Source organism: Tachysurus fulvidraco, chromosome 4 (assembly GCF_022655615.1).
Source record: "Tachysurus fulvidraco isolate hzauxx_2018 chromosome 4, HZAU_PFXX_2.0, whole genome shotgun sequence".
Lineage (NCBI taxonomy): Eukaryota > Metazoa > Chordata > Actinopteri > Siluriformes > Bagridae > Tachysurus > Tachysurus fulvidraco.
The window spans coordinates 1,276,809-1,297,942 of NC_062521.1; the positions used below are offsets into that span (position 1 = coordinate 1,276,809).

Genomic DNA, 21,134 nt, shown 5'->3' on the forward strand with positions numbered 1-21,134 from the left:
AATATATATATATATATATATATATATATATATATATATATATATATATATATATATATATATATATATATATATATAATCATAGTAATAATAGTTATCATTTTTAGTTATAATTATAATAATATTAACAAACAGGGCTGTGTGTGTGTGTGTGTGTGTGTGTGTGTGTGTGTGCAGTTCTAATGTAAACATGGTTTATATTTCTAACTGCAAGATTGATGCCTTCGTTACTGTGAGTGTATGTTGTGTCTAGAAAAGTGTCTAATAGTGTTTGAATGTCATGGCTGCCTAATTGCTTTCTGGAACACTTCTGAGCTGTATTTGGTTTCATCTGTATGGCTTCTGGATGTTGATCAGCTTACTGGGCTCTGTGTGTGTGTGTGTGTGTGTGTGTGTGTGTGTGTGTGTGTGTGTGTGTGTGTGTGTGTGTGTGTGTGTGTGTGTGTGTGTAGTGGTGTCCTTCCGTTAACAGTGTACAGTCCCAGGCATTGACAGAGCTGCAGTAGATCCTTTCCATTTTTTTTGACCTGCAAGTCGAAGTTGTGGTGGGGAAGGTTGGTCAGATTTCTTGGGTAATGTTATAAATATAAAATTGCTTTTATGTCCTCCCTCTCTGTCTCACTCTCTCCAACACACACACTCACACACACATCACATTCTTTGTTATGTGTGATTTGTAAGATACTCAGCAATGCTGTTTAAAGTCTATTGTGCATAAAAGCCCTGATTTGACATGCGCATGTGTAATCACATACCATCTTTCTCTCTCTCTCTCTCTCTCTCTCTCTCTCTCTCTCTCTCTCTCTCTCTCTCTCTCTCTCTCACACACACACACACACACACACACACACACACACACAAACTGAACCCAGTCTGAACGTTTTCTTTCTTTCCCTTTTTCCCATCTTACTTACTGCTGCATCTCCATTTCACCTCCAGTATTAATTTGCCCTTTGTGGGTTTGAAACCTCAACTCTAGACATTGTGCTGCTGCCACATGATCTAGATCTAGATCTATACAGCGGTTCCTAATAAAGTGGACACAGAGTGTATATTTCGTATTATAATGCAAAATAAATGTCGAGAATTTAGATTTGAAAAGCTAAAATCAGACGCGCTACAGAAAAAAAAAAGAACTCAACACACACACACACACACACACACACACACACACACACACAGAGTTCTGGTACTATTTTCTCAAGTGAGAGGATTATATATTTGTATAGATATAGAATGTTTTGTTTTTTTTAACTTAAGGAAAAATCAGACATCAGTCCACTAGCTTGACTTCACATTCTTAACATTTTGCATCATATATATATATTTTTTATCAAACAAAGCTTAATTATTGCATGCAGCACGACACGTGGTACCCACTTCTACCATGCAGTAGCTAATTTATTGGTTTTAATTCTCCAAATGATACGAGTCAGATCTGTATATTAAGCTGTGATGATGTCATAACACAGGCAACGCTCCTTCTCCTGGGACCTTCTGTTCGGAATCAAGAACAAACAAGAGTCCAACATTTTATTTTTTTTTTGGCACGGATTGAATCTCATATGTAACATCTAACAACTAATGCACAGTATGGCTTGAATATGTGTCAATGGAGGCAGATAGTGTCCATCATTGTCAATTGATAATATTGATTTTTTTTTTTTAAATAAAAAAGCCATTTCTTAGTTTATTCCATGGCATTTGTACGAGCATGATTTATGTCTTACTAGTTATTTTTCTTAAATTAATTTCTTTCTGTATTTTATGATGTACAGCACTTTGGGGATCAGCCATGGCTGTTTTTATGGTGCTTTATAAATAAAATATTAAATTTCCCTTTTCTGAGGAATAAAAAAAGTTCTGCTGGCAGATCTTTGGCTCCATAAACCTTTAATCCGTTCAGAAGATAAGAAAGAATTATTTCATCACTCTAATTATAATTTATTACAAATATTTATGACTGATATTATCGCTTAATTAAATGCATTTTGTGAATAACATTTTTGTGATCTAGATTTCAAGAAACTCCACAAAGCACATTTTAGCAAGATGGAGTCCATCGATTCCTACGTCCAGAGGAGGTGCTCCAGAACTCGGTGAAGGACCTGAAGGGTTGTTGTTCTTGTTCACTTTGGAATTGTTAGCAAATCTAAGAGAAACAGAAGAAGACTGTTCAGGTTTTTATTTCTCATTGTTTAATGAGCATGTTGCTATTTCAGGCTCAGTCAGCAAACAAGAAATGTGAGGACACCGAAACACAAGCTTTTACACTCAAATGTGTTTACTATCAGCTTGTAGTCTTTTAAATAAATAAATAAATAAATAAATAGATAGATAGATAAATAAATAAATAAATAAGTTCGTTCCAGGTTTCAAATTCATCTGTGTTTAAATGCTTGTGGATGCCATCGCTCAGCTGAGCCTCGCTGTTCAGCCCGGAAAAGAAAGTGGAGAAATACAAGGTCACTGAGGCTCCCACTAACACACCTGTGATGAAGGACAGCGCCCCCTTCAGACCTGCCATCTTCTCAGCTGACAGAATCAATGTCTGGTGAGATACACGCCATGAACTCTGGGCTTATGGGTGTGGGCCGTGTTAACGTTGTGATCTGATGTCATGATTTCATCTTCAGGTTCTCACAAACTACTAGCACAAGCGCTCCGTGGTGAAGACTCTGGCCCCAACAAGAAAAATGCATTCGATCTAAAGAGAGCCTCGGACACTCACATCAACCTCATAATTAAACTTCCGAGTTCAGAAACCTCAGAACCGAGTTCACTGGAATACTGAAGCCATTCGAAGCAACGCATGAAAACGCAGCACTGAAGAAGTCTCCAACGGTTTCTCACCAGAAAAACTATAAACACCATCAAGTACAGAAGCGGCCAGAGGGACGCTGCTGGTGAGGAAACATAGGCCCTGTTCACACTGCAGGTAAAAGTGGCCCAAAATCCGATTTTTTTGGGGTCAAGTGACCAGGTCAGACTTCTTCAGGAGTAGTGCGAACACTCAAATCTGGCCCAGATCAGATTTTTTCAAATCAGATCTGGGCCACTTCCATATGTGATGCGACTTTTACGTCAATCTACATCGACATTCGTCACAATTATGCGCCGGCGAAGACTTTTTTATTTATTTTTTGCTTAACACACACACACACGTTACCAGTCGTTTGTGTCACGTTTTCGCCGGCGCAAACCTTTTTTTTTATTTTTTTGCGCAGGCAAAAACGTGACAGAAACGTGTGTGTGTTAAGAGTGTTATATAAAGTGGTTACGTGAACCAGCTCATAATGTTTGCATTGAATACATCACATTATAGCATTACATGATATGTTTGCTTGCACCAGATGACAACTTTTTAGCGCGACGGCGTGCTGCGTGTGACGTCATTGTTATTGTTCGTCTGCGCATGCGGGTCAGTTCAAAACAGCAAACTGTTCACACTGGCATCTGATATAGGCCACATTTTAAAAGGTAATGTGAACAGCCAAACAAAAAAATCAGATCTGAGCAAAATATCCGAATTGAGCATTAAGACTTGCAGTGTGAACGTGGCCATACAGAACACAAACAGGAAAGAAACTGAGCACTAAATAGTGATCTACAGCATAAATATTAACACACTGTGAAAGACACTGATCTCTAATTAGACTCGAGTTCAAAAGTTTACACACCCTAATTGTGTCTAATTTACCTAATTCAGAGCCGTAGAAGGAGTTAGGTGTGTGTGCCCTGTGATGGGTTGGCACTCCGTCCAGGGTGTATCCTGCCTTGATGCCCGATGACGCCTGAGACAGGCACAGGCTCCCCGTGACCCGAGGTAGTTCGGATAAGAGGTAGAAATTGAGTGAGAGAGAGAGAGAAGGAGTTAGATATTGTGTTCACTGTGGATTGTTGTCTGAGTCGGGCGTTGCTGAATGATGACTGGATGAGATGCAGAATATTGATCGTCTTCCCTCCGATTTATTCACTGTAACAGATGAGCACAATGAGGTCCGGAAACAGAACAAGGAGAAGACGCTCGGATCCAGACGTGGACTCGTTATGGCGTAACGTTCCCTCTTTATTTTCAGATGGGATTTTCAGACTGTAGCTTCATGCACCTTTTTTAACACACACCTTTCTGGCCCTCCTCACCGACAGCATGATCATCAGCAGATTGAGGTTTCATTTCAGGAGCTGGAGGCTTCATGTCCTTAACTGACGACACCTTCCTCCTCTCTGAGCTCATTTTACCGCCGTCCTCATCCCATCTTTGTGTTCAAAACGCAGTTTCAGTGTCTTCAGCATCTCATCAGCCTGAAAAATAAACAGCAGGTTTCAGTTAGACAAAGATTGTTTTTGTACCAACAGTTCGGTCTCCTATTATCCAGTCAAAATATCAGATAAACAGTGAAGAAGAACGGAAGTGATTACAGTTAATTCTACACACTTTGTGCTACTGTGTGAAAGTGTAATGATGTGAATCGGTGAACAAAAGCCATCAGTTCTCTTCTCCACAAAGATGGACTTAATTAACACTAAAGTTTCCATGTGTGTCTTTAGGACCTTTAGTGAAGGACAGTTTTAATGCTTTTTAAATAGAGTATTAAATTCAACACACATGGTGTTATTACTTTGACATGAGGATATCTGGACACTGACACACACTTACAGGTAGGGCTGGGATGATTCACTAATCTGGCGATTCAATACTATCCCGATACTTTTGTGCCGATTCAATACATATTGCGATTCTGTAGCTATTGCAATTCATTGTTTAAATTGTGATTTTTGTTTGCTTAATAAAGATTAGACAATGGCAAATACTTGATCACATCCTTAAAGAGACTCTATAAGAGTTATATTAACAAAAACAATGCATCACATCTTTCTGAATTTTTATTTCAGGAGCATAAACATGCATAGTGCATAAAGAACCTTGAACCATAAAACTTTCAAGTACCAAAAACTTGAATATAATATTTAAATGTGCAACAAAATAACTAAAAACAACACTCTCAAATAAAATAAGTGCTGTTAAACTGTTCCAATAAATAACAATAAATAAAAAAGCTCCGGAACAATTTATTTAAAATTGAACTAGATTTATTTAAAGATTTATTTATTTATGGGTTACATTGGACACTGTAGCTCGCGATGTCCAGGCATCACAGCTAAGTGCGACTCGTTGAGCTTTGCTTAAACGTTTTTTTACTTCTGACTCAACCTCGCCTTAGATTTTGGGCACGACTGTGTCTGCGAAAAGCTTCCTCGATGGAATAACGTACCTTGGCTCCAAAGTATGGATCATATTTCGAAAACCTGCATTTTCCACAACACTATAAGGTCGAATGTCTTTGCAGATAAAAAGAGCAATCGACTCTGTGATGCGTTTTTCCTTCTCAGAAGTGCATGGTAATTTACTCAATGTCACATCCAGAGTTTGTTCACAGCCCGAATTTCAGCTCGGGATGGTGTCGAGCAAGGTGGGCACTCAAGTTGGTCGTATTGCCACAATATGCTATCACTGTATGGCAGAGTTTGCATACCGTTTTAGTCATGTCCAGCACAGCTCTTTCTGACGGTGTGTAAAATCCAAAGTGTTTCCACACTTGTGATTTAAAACGTGAAGGTGCAGAAATAATTCTCAAAAGAGGTTTGCTCCCCTGCCTCTGCTGTGGTTTTGCTTTCTCGCGCCAGCTTAAAACGGATACGACGTCGTCTAATACAGACAACAACAAAATACGTTTCGCCCTCTGTTGGAATAAAAGCGATAACGTCTTCCAACTCTCTGGATAAGTATAATAATTAAATATATATATATATATATATATATATATATATATATATATATATATATATATATATATATATCGATTCTGAGCTAAACAAATCAATCTCAAAATCGTTTTAAAAAGAATCGCGATAGTTTGGTGAATCGATTTTTTCTCCCACCCCTACTTACAGGTGTTATTACTTTGACATGAGGATATCTGGACACTAACACACACACTGACACACACCCACTGACAGGTGTTATTACTTAGACATGGCGGATATCTGGACACACACACACACACACAGTATGGTGTTTTTACTTTGACATGGAGGATATCTGGACACTGACACCCACACACTGACATGTATTACTTTGACATGGAGGATATCTGGACACACACACACACACACACACACACACAGACACACAGTTTACGTATGGTGTTTTTACTTTGACATGGAGGATATCTGGACACTGACACACACACTGACACACACACACACACACACACACTGACACACACAGTATGGTGTTATTACTTTGACCTGGAGGATATGTGGATCCTGTAAAGCTGACATTGCTGCTGTAACCTGCATGTTATTACAGATAAACATTAATAATCACCCCTGAGGTGACACCTGTAATGACCGTTAGCTCCTGATGCTAACCGGAGCCGTTATTAACCGCCTCACCTTCATGTTGGCTTTTAACCCAACGCTCTTGGCGAGCTGCCTCAGGTCCGCATATCTCATGGAGTCTAAATCCATCTTCACACCAAACCGGAACAAATTTCACAGTCAAATTAAACAAATTAAACCGTCGTTTTCTTTTTGGTTTTCGTGTCAGCGACCGGACGCTCGGTCCGACGTATCAAAAGGTCCGACGTATCTGCTCGTGACGCCGCACCACACGCACCAATAGTATCCTGACTGACAGCGTGTGTGTGTGTGTGTGTGTGTGTGTGTGTGTGTGTGTGTGTGTGTGTGTGTGTGTGTGTGTGTGTTTAATTGTGTGTGTTTATGTGTGTGTGTGGTCCTGATACACAGATAATAATCTTCTGAGTAATAAAGTGTGTGTGTTTGTGTGCGTGTGTTTATGTGTCTTTAGGAGCCTGTGGAGAGCTCCGGGGTCTCAGGGCCATTATTTGTCTCAGTAAGTTTTATTTTTTACTAAGATAAACCCATCATCAACAGTTCATGTCCACTGCAGTTTCCACTCTCATACACACAGATGTGTTGTGTATCATGAGCACATCACATTCTCTGTGCAGTTGGTGGCAGGTTGCTGTGTTTCTTAATATTATTGTGATTATCTGCAGAAATCAGAAATCACTCCAGGATGGGAGCTTCAGATCCATGAAAATCAGGAGCAATGTTCAGCTAGGGAAAGGGTCCCTCTTCTATAGGACCAGTCTCTGTGTGTTGTTGGTCCATCAGCTGAACACGCTCCTATGATGTTAAGGAGGATCTCCAGCCATGTAAGAGTTGATTGACAACACGCAGGGACCGCAATCCCATACATGCTGCCAGGTCCTCTACCATCGACAGGTCAGCTCCCGGAGTGTCACAATGCCTGCGGAGATGAGAGTCTTGGACAGTGCGGGGACAGTCACACTGGAGATGTCCATCCGTCCCATGAGCCGCTCACTGGGAACAGGACAGATGGCCCTCCAGCAGCCAATATAGTGTTGGCTTTGTTCTGTTGTTTTTTTTTAAGTTCCAGATTTTGAACACTCCACGATAAAACAATGGTAGTCCAGAAATGTCCAAGGTTTTGGTGTCCATTAAAAACAAAGTCCTATCATGCCTCAGACCACCACTGTGTGTAGTAATTTACTGGCTGCTGCTCTGCATTCCAAATTTTTAGGTCCAGTAAGGAGTCTCTGGTTGAACTGAGGGTGGAAAGCTGTAGCTCTGCTGGCTATCTGGACCAGCCCCTGCCCTCCTTCCTCCTTGTGCAGACGCAGAATGCTCTGGGGAATCCAATGTAGACAATTCCAGAAGAAATCCACAAGCAGGGCCTGGATGCTTGCTAGCAGGTTTGGCGGTGGATCCACACATGCCAGCTTCTGCCAGAGGGATGATGCATTGTTGATTGTTGAAGGTTGTTGATGACCAACGATCGCCCCCTGTAGGGCATTCTTGGGACCAGCAGCTTCCACCTGCTCAGTCTGCCCTTCACATGCTCTACATGTGCCATCCCAATTTTTATTTAAAACCTCATCATTCCCCAGGTAGACACCCAAATTCTTAAAACCACCTCTTTTCCACACTACACCTCCAGGAAGTGTAGGATGAAAAGTGATCTTACTTGACCTAATAACCACAAGGATCACAAGAGACTGCATATTCTTTCAGCTGTTAAATCTAAAGCTGATGGACAGAAAATTCACGCTGTTCCTCACCTACACACACTGACTGCGTAGCGACTTCCACATTCTACTCGTTATCATGATGTGTATGTGTGGATCGGTATTTATGGGTGTGTGGGTCATTATTAACTAGTATTGTTTGGGGTGAGTGTGTGTGTGTGAGAGAGAGTGTGAGTGTGTGTAAGTGTGTGTGTGTGTGTGTGTGTGTGTGCACGTGCAAGTGTGAGTGTGTGATGGAAATCTCTCTTAATATTACAATATGCTGTTTTGATCCTAACATTTTTTTTAAATAAAAACAACCTTCATAAAGCAATGAAAGGAATCAGATGCAGTTTAAACTGTTTTTATTCTGATAAAATTCACCTTCAGATTTTTTATAAACATTTTCAATGTTTAAATGTACAAATGCTACATGACTCAAAATGAATAAATAAAAATAATTATTATTAATAAATGCATCAGTAACCCTTGTCCAGAAAGAGGGATTCATTAACTAACACACAACCTTTTAACACAACAGAAACCTTCACATTTATTTTACTTCAAACACAAATGTTATGGGGACGTCGCCATGGTGATGACTGGAGCTGTTGAGGACTGAATTTAACACTAACTGATGAACAGCACAGAAAATACACCGGTGCTCACAGCTGACTGTCACCTGCCTGAAATAACCGTAAAACAGACCAAGCTGATCATTTAAAGTATAATAAATGCTTCTTTACAAAAATACTGTGATGAGGTTTATTGACCTTCAGTTGTAGCTGAAGTCTAGAGTTTGATTTGAGACACCAAACCCTTAACATTGTCCATTAGAAACATTAATTTTCTAAATATTCAGTGCCATAAAAAGTTTCAGCAGCGAGGAAGACAGGAGCTGGACATCAGGATGGAGATGGATTTGAAGATGTGACTCTGCCTTAATCACTGACTGTTCTGCTGAAGGCCAGTTGGTGGAGAGCTTAAGAAAAAAAATCTTATAAATAAACTACATTTCTTCTTCTAGTCTAGCCGCCTGCCCCGAGATCTTCATTCATCAAGTAATTCTGTAACAGTTTCTGCTTCATCCGTTGGAGATTTTTCAGCTGCTGTCTGATGGATCAAAGCTTCTGATAACTTTATGTTAGTCTCTGAAGTATTTTGGGATTTTCCCTTTTTCATCATTCTGTATTGAAGGATAATTAGTGAAATGATCACAGCTAGTAACATAACTACAACAACAGAAAGCACAATGAGTCCTGCTCGCTGGTTCCTCTGGTCAAAGCCTCCATTTTCTGTGAAACAAATTAAATAAATAAATAAAAATTTATAATTCACATCACTCACTCACTCATTTTCTACATTTTCTTCATTTTCTTATCCGAACTTCTCGGGTCATGAGGAGCCTGTGCCTATCTCATGCGTCATCGGGCATCGAGGCAGGATACACCCTGGACGGAGTGCCAACCCATTACAGGGGCACACACACAATCTCATTCACTCACACACACACTACGGACAATTTTCCAGAGATGCCAATCAACCTACCATGCATGTCTTTGGACCGGGGGAGGAAACCGGAGTACCTGGAGGAAACCCCCGAGGCACAGGGAGAACATGCAAACTCCACACACACAAGGCAGAAGCGGGAATTAAACCCCCAACCGTGGAGGTGTGAGGCGAACGTGCTAACCGCTAAGCCACCGTGCCCCCTAATCCACATTATAAAAATCTTTATAGACTTTTCTGTTTAATCTTTTATTTACTATAAAGAATTCATTCACTATTTTCTTTTTTAAAATGATAATAACGGCACATTTGCGGTGTTGTGAGTTAATGAACCTCTCGGAGACGTGTGGTCTTGATGAACTCACCTGAGAAGAAGTCGATGCTCCTCCTGATGGTCTGGTCCAGATCTGGGTTCTTCATGATGAAGGTGATGGAGGAGTTGACTGTTCCACTTAGGATCAGTTTACTGTTCACGCTGTACAGACCTGTGTGATGGTCCTTACTCAGCTGTGTGTGTGTGTGGTTGGTGACGTCCCTGGCGTTTCCCATCAGCCACTGCAGGGAGGGAGAGGGGAACCCGCCCTCTGAGGTCACCAGCACCTCCATGTGGCCGTCGCTCAGCACAGAGATTTGCAGACGAGGCTCGGGGTAGAACGCTAAAGGAGGGGTAGAGAACAGTGCTGAGTGGTCGGTTACCATGACAACCAGTAACACTTCACCGTGAGCACTAGGTAGCTAACATTTTAGAGCACTTTATTGTACAGTTTCATCATTACCTGCTACTTTGAGGTGGAAGCTCTTACTCTGCCTGCCCAGCCGAGTGCTGACGGAGCAGGTGTACTCCCCCGCGTCCTCCAGAGTGGTGCGGTCCAGCCTAAGGGACGCGTTCCCCTTCTTCATCTCCTGGTGGAACAGGCTGGTGCGGTTGGTGTATGTCTGGCTCTGGTGTTGAGGCTGGTCTCGGCCACGAAAGAAACTGTGGACCACCTCTAGGTTGTGCAGCCACATGATCATGCTGCTGTTTGCGTCCCACGAGCCGTTCACTGGGAACACGCAGGACAGATGGACCGCCTCGCCGTACACACCCACCTGTACACGCGTGGGGACCGAGATCTCAAACTCAGCTATGGATACAAACATGAGAAGAGATCTTTAAGAGCTAAATCAACAGAAAAAGTGTGAAAGAACACGGGTAAAGTTGTTCCTCAGCCATTTTAGGAATATAGGAATTAGATATAACTGACATTGAACAGAGTTTATTTTAACTAAATGGTTTTCTTCATTGTTATGATGTTTTTGTTTGAATATTTTTACCATTGAAACGGTTTGCAAGGCAAGAGACTTTTATCATGTAAATTGTGACAGAGGCAGGAAGAAGATGCTGCCAAGCGCATGCTGAAACAGGGAAAGTTTTCACTTTACAAGCTTATATTCTAAGTTAAATTTTAATGATTTAATGATACATGTGATTTATTTGTATTTCTGTTTAAATGATGTAAACAATGTCCTTTATATTACATTTGTTTTATTTTCTTATCATTAGTTCTCACTGAATTTATTGAGTCTGATTATCCATCTGGTTGGTCAATAAAGCCAGTTAATCAAGAATTCTGAAGCTAGAGTAGAAAAAAGAATCAACACTTTGTGCCCTAACAGAGCTGTGAGCTCAGTATTTCTGTCCTCAGTTCACTGTCACTGTCGCTGTAACCTGGTGATAATAAACAGAACCTGCTGTAAAATCCGGGTTATGTCTGTGTTATTAACACGTTATCTCACTAAAACTTTACACCAACACCTTGACTAACACTCATTAGGTTTCAACCATCAGCTGGAGATTTTTAATCTTACTCTGAGCTGTACATATAAAGCTGCAGTAAAAACAGACTTACTGTAAGAGAAAACTCCATGTAACAGCAGGAAAAGATTCGGAAGAGTCAGAGTCAGGGTCAGAGTCAGTGTCGAAACCCTGACTGATCTGAGACTGATCTCCATCTGTAACAGGTAGAGTGTGAGCATCAGGTCAGGATCTTCTCCCTGGGCTCACTCGGTGTCTGCTGCTGAGGAGAAACATCAACATCAGGGTTTGAGTGGGAAAAAACATTTTAAAAAAAATTAATGATCTGATGAAAGTCTTTTGCCAACTGTTTAATGAGCTGCTATTACGACCCTGCAACTGCCTCAGAATGTTATCTTCATGATCATTTTAATCTCACTGATAGTTTATTGTGTTCAGACGTGTCAAGTCAAGTCAAGAAGCTTTTATTGCCATTTTAGCCATATAGCTGTTACAGTACACAGTGAAATGACAACATTCCTCCAGGATCATGAAGTTACATAAAACATGATGCTACAATAAACAAAGACAGAGATAAGGATTTAGTAAGTCTTAGCCACATAAAGTGTAACTGTGCAACCTGGTGTACACAGTGTGAGACACAAGACAAACAAAGTGCAGGACAAAAGACAGTGTACAACCCTGTATTCATGCAGGATCACTTTTATTCTGATCAAAACACTTTAGTTTGTATTCCTGTGATTAATGTATAATTAAAATGAATATCCACCCCATTAGATGGGTGACATTTCATTTGGACTGTCCGTTGGCTTTATTCTGAAGAGTTGTGTACATGATTCTGTAATATTTGTTTCTGTGTATGACCTGAGACGTAGGAGAAAGTTCAGTCCTGATCACGTGTCAGAAGAGTGAGTTTAATAAGTTATTCTTGCATACTGTTTTTGGGGCAAAGTGCAAGCTTAATATCGCCGAAAGAAAAGTCCCAAAATCCAAAACAACCGACACGCAGGAGACGTCACTGAATGCACATTTTGTTTTTGCATTAAAAATTATGAGATATTAATAAAAAGTTGATCATTTCTGTCCTCGAATGTTTTTTTATATAAATCGCCGCATAATGATTTAATTCTGAACTTCCAACTGTAAGACATTTGTCTGCATGTCTTTGGATATTAAGTTGATTTGTAATTATACATTATTTTAATAGATGGATAATTGTGCCTTGATTTTTTAATAGATTTGGGAATGATAACATCGTTTATGGTCCAGATAGAGCTGAGGGTTGAGGAGCTCTGTAAATGTGATGCCTGCAAGTTAAGATTGGTGACCAGTTGGCATAAAAAACAGAGTTTACTTCATCGTCCAAGCTGTAAATATAAAGCTGTAGTAAAAACAGACTTACTCTAAGAGGAAACTCCATGTAACAGCAGAACATGATTCAGAAGAGTCAGAATCAGTGTCGAATCCCTCCGAGCGTGAACTCGCATATATATCGTGTCTAATCCTGCCCCTTTAAAAAAATAAAACATTTTAGACGCGCCAATAAACATCACGTGTGTGTGTCGGGTTTCTTTTTTTCGAAACACAAAATACACATTTTGTTCAAAGTCACAATAGGTAGTCACAGGTTTTCAGAGAATACATGAAGTAGGAAAAAACAACAACAAAAACACAAGCTTTTCTGTGGACTACAGCTCAGCATTTAACACCACAGTGCAGGTTAATCGAATTCTTTTAAATTATTAATATTCATAAAATAGGACAGATTTGGTTTACAAAGGGCCCACTATGTTTTGTGTATATGGTACTTTCCTAATACAATAAATGGCTGTATAAAACACTGCTCAGAAAAAAAGGGAACACTTAAACATCACAATGTAACTCCAAGTCAGTCTCACTTCTGTTATATCAAACTGCCCACTTAGGAAGCAACACTGATTGACAATCAGCAAGAATCAAGGGGGAGGTGTACAGGACAGTGGTGAGACCGGCCATGCTGTATGGTTTAGAGACGGTGTCACTGAAGAAGAGACAGGAGTCAGAGCTAGCGGTAGCCGAACTGAAGATGTTGAGGTTCTCTTTGGGAGGGACATGGTTGGACAGGATTAGGAACGAGTACATCAGAGGGATGTCTCATGTTGGACGTTTATGGAACAAAGTTAGGGAGGCCAGATTAAGATGGTTTGGACATGTTGAAAGGAGGGAGAGTGAGTATATTGGTAGGAGAATGTTGGACATGGAGCTGCCAGGCAGGAAGCAAAGAGGAAGGCCAAAGCGGAGGTATATGGATGTAATTAATGAGGATTTAAAGCTAGTGGGTGCAAGTGTTGAAGATGCAGAAGATAGGGATAGGTGGAGAGAGATGAGATGGTGGAGAGGGATAGATGGAGAGAGACCACTTCTCAGTTCCTATGCTTTCTGGCTGAATTTTGAATGCTGGCGGAGCTTTCACTCTAGTGGTAGCATGAGATGGAGTCTACAACCCACACAAGTGGCTCAGGTAGTGCAGCTCATCGAGGATGGCACATCAATGCTAGCTGTGGCAAGAAGGTTTGATGTGTCTGTTAGCGTAGTGTCCAGAGCATGGAGGCCCTACTAGGAGACAAGCCAGTACATCAGGAGACGTGGAGGAGGGCCATAGGAGGGCAACAACCCAGCAGCAGGACCGCTACCTCCGCCTTTGTGCAAGGAGGAACAGGAGGAGCACTGCCAGAGCCCTGCAAAATTACCTCCACCAGGCCACAGATATGCATGTGTCTGCTCAAACGGTCAGAAACAGACTCCATGAGGGTGGTATGAGGGCCGGATGTCCACAGGTGGGGGTTGTGCTTACAGCCCAACACCAGGAAGGAAGTTTGGCATTTGCAAATTCACCACTGGTGCCTTGTGCTCTTCACAGATGAAAGCAGGTTCATATGTGACATACATGACAGAGTCTGGAGACGCCGTGGAGAACGTTCTGCTGCCTGCAACATCCTCCATCATGACCGGTTTGGCAGTGGGTCAGTAATGGTGTGGGGTGGCATTTCTTTGGAGGGATGCACAGCCCTCCATGTGCTCGCCAGAGGAAACCTGACTGCCATTAGGTACCGAGAAGAGATCCTCAGGCTCATTGCGTGCTCAGCACCCCTAAAGCTCTGACCCTAGATTCGCCCCTGGTGTTACATGTGTGTGAGACCTGTGGAATGATTAGCTCATCACATAATCTGTACTTCAGAGAAACACAGTATGTCTTCACATTATGTTTAATGAATATTGAAACAGCATTTACAGGGTGTGTGAATTTTTTAGTGTTTATCTAAAGCTAAAGAGAAAATTCACACTGTTCCTCACCTACACACACTGACTGCGTAGCGACTTCCACATTCTACTCGTTATCGTGATGTGTATGTGTTTATTAGTATTTATGGGTGTGTGGGTCATTATTAACTAGGATTGTTCGGGGTGAGTGTGTGTGTGTGTGAGAGAGAGAGAGAGAGAGAGAGAGAGAGACTGTGTGTGTGTGTGTGTGTGTGTGTGCACATGCATGTGTGAGTGTGTGATGGAAATCTCTCTTAATATTACAATATGCTGTTTTGATCCTAACATTTTTTTAATAAAAACAACCTCCATAAAGCAATGAAAGGAATCAGATGCAGTTTAAACTGTTTTTATTCTGATAAAATTCACCTTCAGATTTTTATAAACATTTTAAATGTACAAATGTACAAATGCTACATGACTCAAAATGAAAAATAATTATTATTAATAAATGCATCAGTAACCCTTGTCCAGCAAGAGGGATTTATCAACTAACAACCTTTTAACACAACAGAAACCTTCACATTTATTTTACTTCAAACACAAATGTAAAGGGCCTGGATGCTTGCTAGCAGGTTTGGCGGTGGATCCACACATGCCAGCTTGTGCCGGAGGGATGATGCGTTGTTGATTGTTGAAGGTTGTTGATGACCAACGATCGCCCCCTGTAGGGCATTCTTGGGACCAGCAGCTTCCACCTGCTCAGTCTGCCCTTCACATGCTCTACATGTGCCATCCCAATTTTTATTTAAAACCTCATCATTCCCCAGGTAGACACCCAAGTTCTTAAAACCACCTCTTTTCCACACTACACCTCCAGGAAGTGTAGGATGAAAAGTGATCTTACTTGACCTAATAACCACAAGGATCACAAGAGACTGCATATTCTTTCAGCTGTTAAATCTAAAGCTGATGGACAGAAAATTCACGCTGTTCCTCACCTACACACACTGACTGCGTAGCGACTTCCACATTCTACTTGTTATCATGATGTGTACGTGTGGATCGGTATTTATGGGTGTGTGGGTCATTATTAACTAGTATTGTTTGGGGTGAGTGTGTGTGTGAGAGAGAGTGTGAGTGTGTGTGTGTGTGTGTGTGTGTGTGTGTGTGCACGTGCAAGTGTGAGTGTAAATGTACAAATGCTACATGACTCAAAATGAATAAATAAAAATAATTATTATAAATTAATGCATCAGTAACCCTTGTCCAGAAAGAGGGATTCATTAACTAACACAACCTTTTAACACAACAGAAACCTTCACATTTATTTTACTTCAAACACAAATGTTATGGGGACGTCGCCATGGTGATGACTGGAGCTGTTGAGGACTGAATTTAACACTAACTGATGAACAGCACAGAAAATACACCGGTGCTCACAGCTGACTGTCACCTGCCTGAGATAACCGTAAAACAGACCAAGCTGATCATTTAAAGTATAATAAATGCTTCTGTACAAAAATACTGTGATGAGGTTTATTGACCTTCAGTTCTAGCTGAGGTCTAGAGTTTGATCTGAGACACCAGACCCTTAACATTGTCCATTAGAAACATTAATTTTCTAAATATTCAGTGCCATAAAAAGTTTCAGCAGCGAGGAAGACAGGAGCTGGAGATCAGGATGGAGATGGTTTTGAAGATGTGACTCCACACATCTGCCTTAATCACTGACTGCTGTGCTGAAGGCCAGTTGATGGAGAGCTTAAGAAAAAAAAGTCTTGTAAGTAAACTACATTTCTTCTTCTAGTCTAGCCGCCTGCCCCGAGATCTTTCTTTATCAGGGATTCTGTAAAACGTTCAGCTTTATCTGAGGAAGGATTTTCAGATGCTGTCAAAGCTTCTGATGACTCGATGTTAGTCTTTGAAGTATTTGGGGATTTTCCCTTTCATCATTCTGTGTTGAGGGATAATTAGTGAAATGATCACAGCTAGTAACATAACTCCAACAAGAGAAAGCACAATGAGTCCTGCTCGCTGGTTCCTCTGGTCAAAGCCTCCATTTTCTGTGAAACAAATTAATTAAATAAATAAATAAATAAATAAATAAAAACAGGTTCAGAGTTTTTATTTCAGTCCATTTTATAATCCACATTATAAAAATCTTTATAGACTTTTCTGTTTAATCTTTTATTTACTATAAAGAATTCATTCACTAATTTCTTTTTTAAAATGATAACAACGGCACATTTGTGGTGTTGTGAGTTAACGAACCTCTCGGGGACGTGTGGTCTTGATGAACTCACCTGAGAAGAGGTTGATGCTCCTCCTGATGGTCTGGTCCAGATCTGGGTTCTTCATGATGAAGGTGATGGAGGAGTTGACGGTTACATTTAGGATCAGTTTACTGTTCACGCTGTACAGACCTGTGTGATAGTCCTTACTCAGCTGTGTGTGTGTGTGGTTGGTGACGTCCCTGGCGTTTCCCATCACCCACTGCAGGGAGGGAGAGGGGAACCCGCCCTCTGAGGTCACCAGCACCTCCATGTGGCCGTCGCTCAGCACAAAGATTTGCAGACGAGGCTCGGGGTAGAACGCTAAAGGAGGGGTAGAGAACAGTGCTGAGTGGTCGATTACCATGACAACCAGTAACGCTTCACAGTGAGCACTAGGTAGCTAACATTTTAGAGCACTTTATTGTACAGTTTCATCGTTACCTGCTACTTTGAGGTGGAAGCTCTTTCTCTGGCTGCCCAGCCGAGTGCTGACGGAGCAGGTGTACTCCCCCGCGTCCTCCAGAGTGGTGCGGTCCAGCCTGAGCGACGCGTTCCCCTTCTTCATCTCCTGGTGGAACAGGCTGGTGCGGTTGGTGTATCTCCGGCTCTGGTGTTGAGGCTGGTCTCGGTTATGAAAGAAACTGTGGACCACCTCTTGGTTGTGCAGCCAAAAGATCATGCTGCTGTTTGCGTCCCACGAGCCGCTCACTGGGAACACGCAGGACAGATGGACACACCCGCCGTACACACCCACCTGTACACGCGTGGGGACCGAGATCTCAAACTCAGCTACGGACAAAAACATGAGAAGAGATCTTTAAGAGCTAAATCAACAGAAAAAGTTTGAGAGAACACGGGTAAAGTTGTTCATCAGCCATTTTAGGAATATCGGAATTAGATATAACGGACATTGAACAGAGTTTATTTTAACTAAATGGTTTTCTTCATTGTTATGATGTTTTTGTTTGAATATTTTTACTATTGAAACGGTTTGCAAGGCAAGAGACTTTTATCATATAAATTGTGACAATGCCAGAAGATGCTGCCAAGCGCATGCTGAAACAGGGAAAGTTTTCGCTTTACAAGCTTATATTCTAAGTTAAATTTTATCTATCCAAGATAGAAAGAGATGTCTGGTGCAAGATAAAGTTCTCCTGTAGTAATAAAAAGGCCAATGAAGTCAATTTTCTGTTAATGATACATCTGATTTATTTGTATTTCTGTTCAATAATTATAATGTTCAATAATTAATATTTCCTTTATATTTTGCATTTGTTTTATTTTCTTATCATCTATATTCCGTTGTATGAAGCAATATGCAACATGATTATGCAGCTTACCAGTACGTGAGTAAGAAAGTATTCTTGTAACAGTTTTAGAATTCTTACTGGAATCATAAAAATGTAAAAAAATAAAATAGACCTATTGTATATCTGTTGTTTTTGACCTGTGTATTAATAAATAAAGTTATGGCACAAAAAAAAAATACTATTTTAATTATTGTTCAAGTCGAGTAAAAAGCTATAAGCTTTTGTACTTTTGTGACAATGCGGCTCTGCAGACCATTTTTATTTATGTCCCATCAGGGGCGGTTCTAGGATTTCATCTTTAGCCCTCAGTGAGAATTTAAAACAAGAAGAGTTTTATATTATATATTATATGACTACATAGTAAGCCAAAAGTTATGGTATTATTTAAAATGGCAAAAGTGGACACCAAAATTTTATGCATGATGTAATGATGCCAGTCCTGAATCAGATCAGTTCATGTATGTGTGCATTCTCTATAAACAGTGTGTCCGATGAATGACGTCATTAATAAACTAATATTCACAAGACAAAGACCAAATCAATAAATGTTATTTTTATTTAGTATTGAATGGATTGTTTGCAGCTCTGACTGCGCGTGCACGCTGCGTGTACCTGTGCTTCTCCGTTCAAACAAAGCAGACTGCTGAAGACGCACTTCTGAAAGACTACAACGCATGCGCGTACAAGCAAAGTAAAAAAAAAAAAAAAATCGCTCTTGGTTCAAACTGATAAATAATTTTCTTTCCCATCGACGACATGTTCTGCATTTTAACCTAATTTTTATTGTTTATTTATGAAAGTAAAAATTATACTTATAGTTTTAGGGTGGCTGAGATTACAGACAGGGGGCTGAAGCCACCCTAAAAAAGGTCTAGAACTGCCCCGGTTGACACCAATGTCAAAATAAAACACGCCCTTGTGGTCCTCCAACTAAGATTTCCAAAAAACTATCCGGATTTCTGAAAACTGGTGAAAAGTTGTCTGGAGTGAACTTCCCGATGTTAAGCAGTTCTTCTCTAGTGTAAGTTATCACGGTAGCGTAACCAAACACACAGAAACTAAACAAAAATAGAGAGAGATGTGTCGAGGCTGCCATCTGCGGCGCCATCTTGACCGCTCAAGATTTGTTTCTGTGTATGACCTGAGATGTAGGAGAAAGTTCAGCCTCATTCCTGATCACAAGCTCAAAATAGTGAGTTTAATATAAAATAAATATAAATATAATATAAAAATCTCCACCCCCCCAGCGCCCCCCAATAAACAAACAAACAAAGAAATAAATACCCACAACAATGCGGGTGTTGTGTTTGGTAAGGATCACTGACCAAAATTTAACCAAATTTTAACCAAATACAAAGTATTTGTTCAATTTCCATTTATTAATGTGTGTGTGTGTGTGTGTGTGTGTGTGTGTGAGTGAGTGAGTGAGTGAAAGAGAGAGAGAGACTATGACCGTGGTGTTTATTGTAAGTGTTTGTTGCCTTCCCTGACCCCTTTATCATTTGTAACAACATTACGCTTGCCACACCTGTTAAGATTGATGACCAGCTGGCACAAGAAACTGAGTAAGACTTTATCGTCTTCAGACTTCATCGTAAATATAAAGCTGTAGTAAAAACAGACTTACTGTAAGAGGAATCTCCATACAACAGCAGGAAAAGATTCAGAAGAGCCAGAGTCAGTGTCGAATCCCTCCGAGCGTAAACTCTCATTTCCCCCTTCAGCTCTAGGTGTGCGTCGGTATGTGTACAGTACATAAACACAAGATCAGTTTTTTTTTTCATTCATTCATTCATTTTCTACCGCTTTATCAGTTTTTATACGACAAAATCTTCACTTGACGTCCCTAAAGATGTTTTTTGCCAATGACAGGAAGAGGGGGTGTGTTGAGCTGCAGCCGACCTCAACACATTAGCGAGAAAGACAAAGCCAATCAAACAGCGACGTGGGTTAGAGAGGCGGGACTCAAAAAAAGGCAAAGACCAATCATTTTAGAGAGTTGAGTTACAGAGGCGGGATTCATTGCAGGGGGTAAATCTGTTAACCGTTTGTGTTCCACAAGTTGCGCTATTTTTTACAGAACGCCGTTGTAAAATATTTTCATCTTATTTAATGATTCCTGGATAAATGTTAAATGAAATAAGTAAAAAAGCACAAGACACAGACGGATATCAGTGGTTATGTATAAATATATATAGGCTTGGTCGAATTATTGCTAGGGACAATTGAGTGTTCCCTGGATATTGGTAGGGACATGTCCCTACCGTCCCTACCCAAATCGACGCCCTTGTTTAGTTGACATTTGGCGCCTTAAAGATCCAGACAACAGAATATGAAGCAACAAAAGATTATTCCAAACAATAACGCATTGATTTTTCCTAATATGAACTGGCACAGTATGTCCAGGCTGTTTCTATTGAGCCGTCAGTTTTAAATGACCATAAGAGTATATAAATTTTGATTAATATGCATGGTCCAGCTGAATTTAAACTAAAAAGTTGTTATTGGAAGTTGAATAAAAAGTTATTAAATGATGATCATTTTAAAATGAAGGTATCAAAGTTAATAGATAAGCACTGGTCTCAGGCTAAAATAATGAAAGTTTATGGGAATCATTTGGGAAATAATGAAATACAAAATTAGGAACTTAGCTATTTCAATGGGTAAATCTATTGCTTCAGTTAAAAGACAAAAAGAATAAAGTGTTATAAAAGAAATAATGCACCTGTCTAGTAAAGGTGATTTGAATGCACAGGAATTGATGGATATATCAACATTACAAGTACAATTGGATAAAATTTATCAAGAAAAAGCAGAGGGGGTTTTTATCAGGTCAAGACATAAATGGTTGTAACAGGGCAAAAAAAATACTAAGTATTTCTTTAAT

The 21,134-nt window shown here is 40.4% G+C and overlaps 1 protein-coding gene and 2 long non-coding RNA genes across 7 annotated transcripts; 1 reads left to right on the plus strand and 2 right to left on the minus strand.

Moving 5' to 3' along the window:
- Positions 1-2,016: 2,016 nt before the first annotated feature.
- Positions 2,017-6,709, minus strand: LOC113656384. Its single transcript, XR_003443900.2, has 3 exons — positions 6,460-6,709; positions 3,701-4,305; positions 2,017-2,152 (listed from the first exon to the last, which is right to left on the minus strand). It is a non-coding gene; the product is annotated as an uncharacterized LOC113656384 (long non-coding RNA).
- On the plus strand, positions 2,150-4,812 carry LOC113656388. 2 transcript variants are annotated; one of them, XR_007140344.1, is made up of 3 exons: positions 2,150-2,554; positions 2,637-2,938; positions 3,710-4,812. It is a non-coding gene; the product is annotated as an uncharacterized LOC113656388 (long non-coding RNA). The 2 variants fall into 2 exon arrangements; XR_007140345.1 differs by having other exon boundaries at positions 2,637-2,906.
- A 1,935-nt stretch (positions 6,710-8,644) lies between the features above and the next one.
- Positions 8,645-20,172, minus strand: LOC125141010 (CD276 antigen-like). Of its 4 annotated transcripts, none has more exons than XM_047812095.1 (5): positions 12,824-12,947; positions 11,516-11,680; positions 10,403-10,750; positions 9,992-10,282; positions 8,645-9,412 (listed from the first exon to the last, which is right to left on the minus strand). In XM_047812095.1, exons 2-5 carry the CDS (start codon positions 11,640-11,642, stop codon positions 9,168-9,170), a joined length of 1,011 nt encoding a protein of 336 aa, XP_047668051.1. In that variant the 5' UTR covers positions 11,643-11,680; positions 12,824-12,947; the 3' UTR covers positions 8,645-9,167. The 4 variants fall into 4 exon arrangements, with proteins under 4 accessions (XP_047668051.1, XP_047668052.1, XP_047668050.1 ...); XM_047812096.1 differs by having other exon boundaries at positions 11,516-11,683; positions 12,824-12,942; XM_047812094.1 differs by lacking the exons at positions 11,516-11,680; positions 12,824-12,947 and adding an exon at positions 19,875-20,172.
- Between the last annotated feature and the right edge of the window lie 962 nt (positions 20,173-21,134).

Bases quoted from the DNA above. Each gene is read 5' to 3' on its own strand.
- LOC125141010 (XM_047812094.1), bottom strand. From the start codon at position 20,031: ATGAAAAAAAAAACTGATCTTGTGTTTATGTACTGTACACATACCGAC. The intron at 10,283-10,402 runs GTAATGATGAAA...CCCCTCCTTTAG, and splicing joins CTTCCACCTCAAAGTAGCAG to CGTTCTACCCCGAGCCTCGT. The intron at 9,413-9,991 runs GTGAGTTCATCA...TTTGTTTCACAG, and splicing joins GAGCATCGACTTCTTCTCAG to AAAATGGAGGCTTTGACCAG.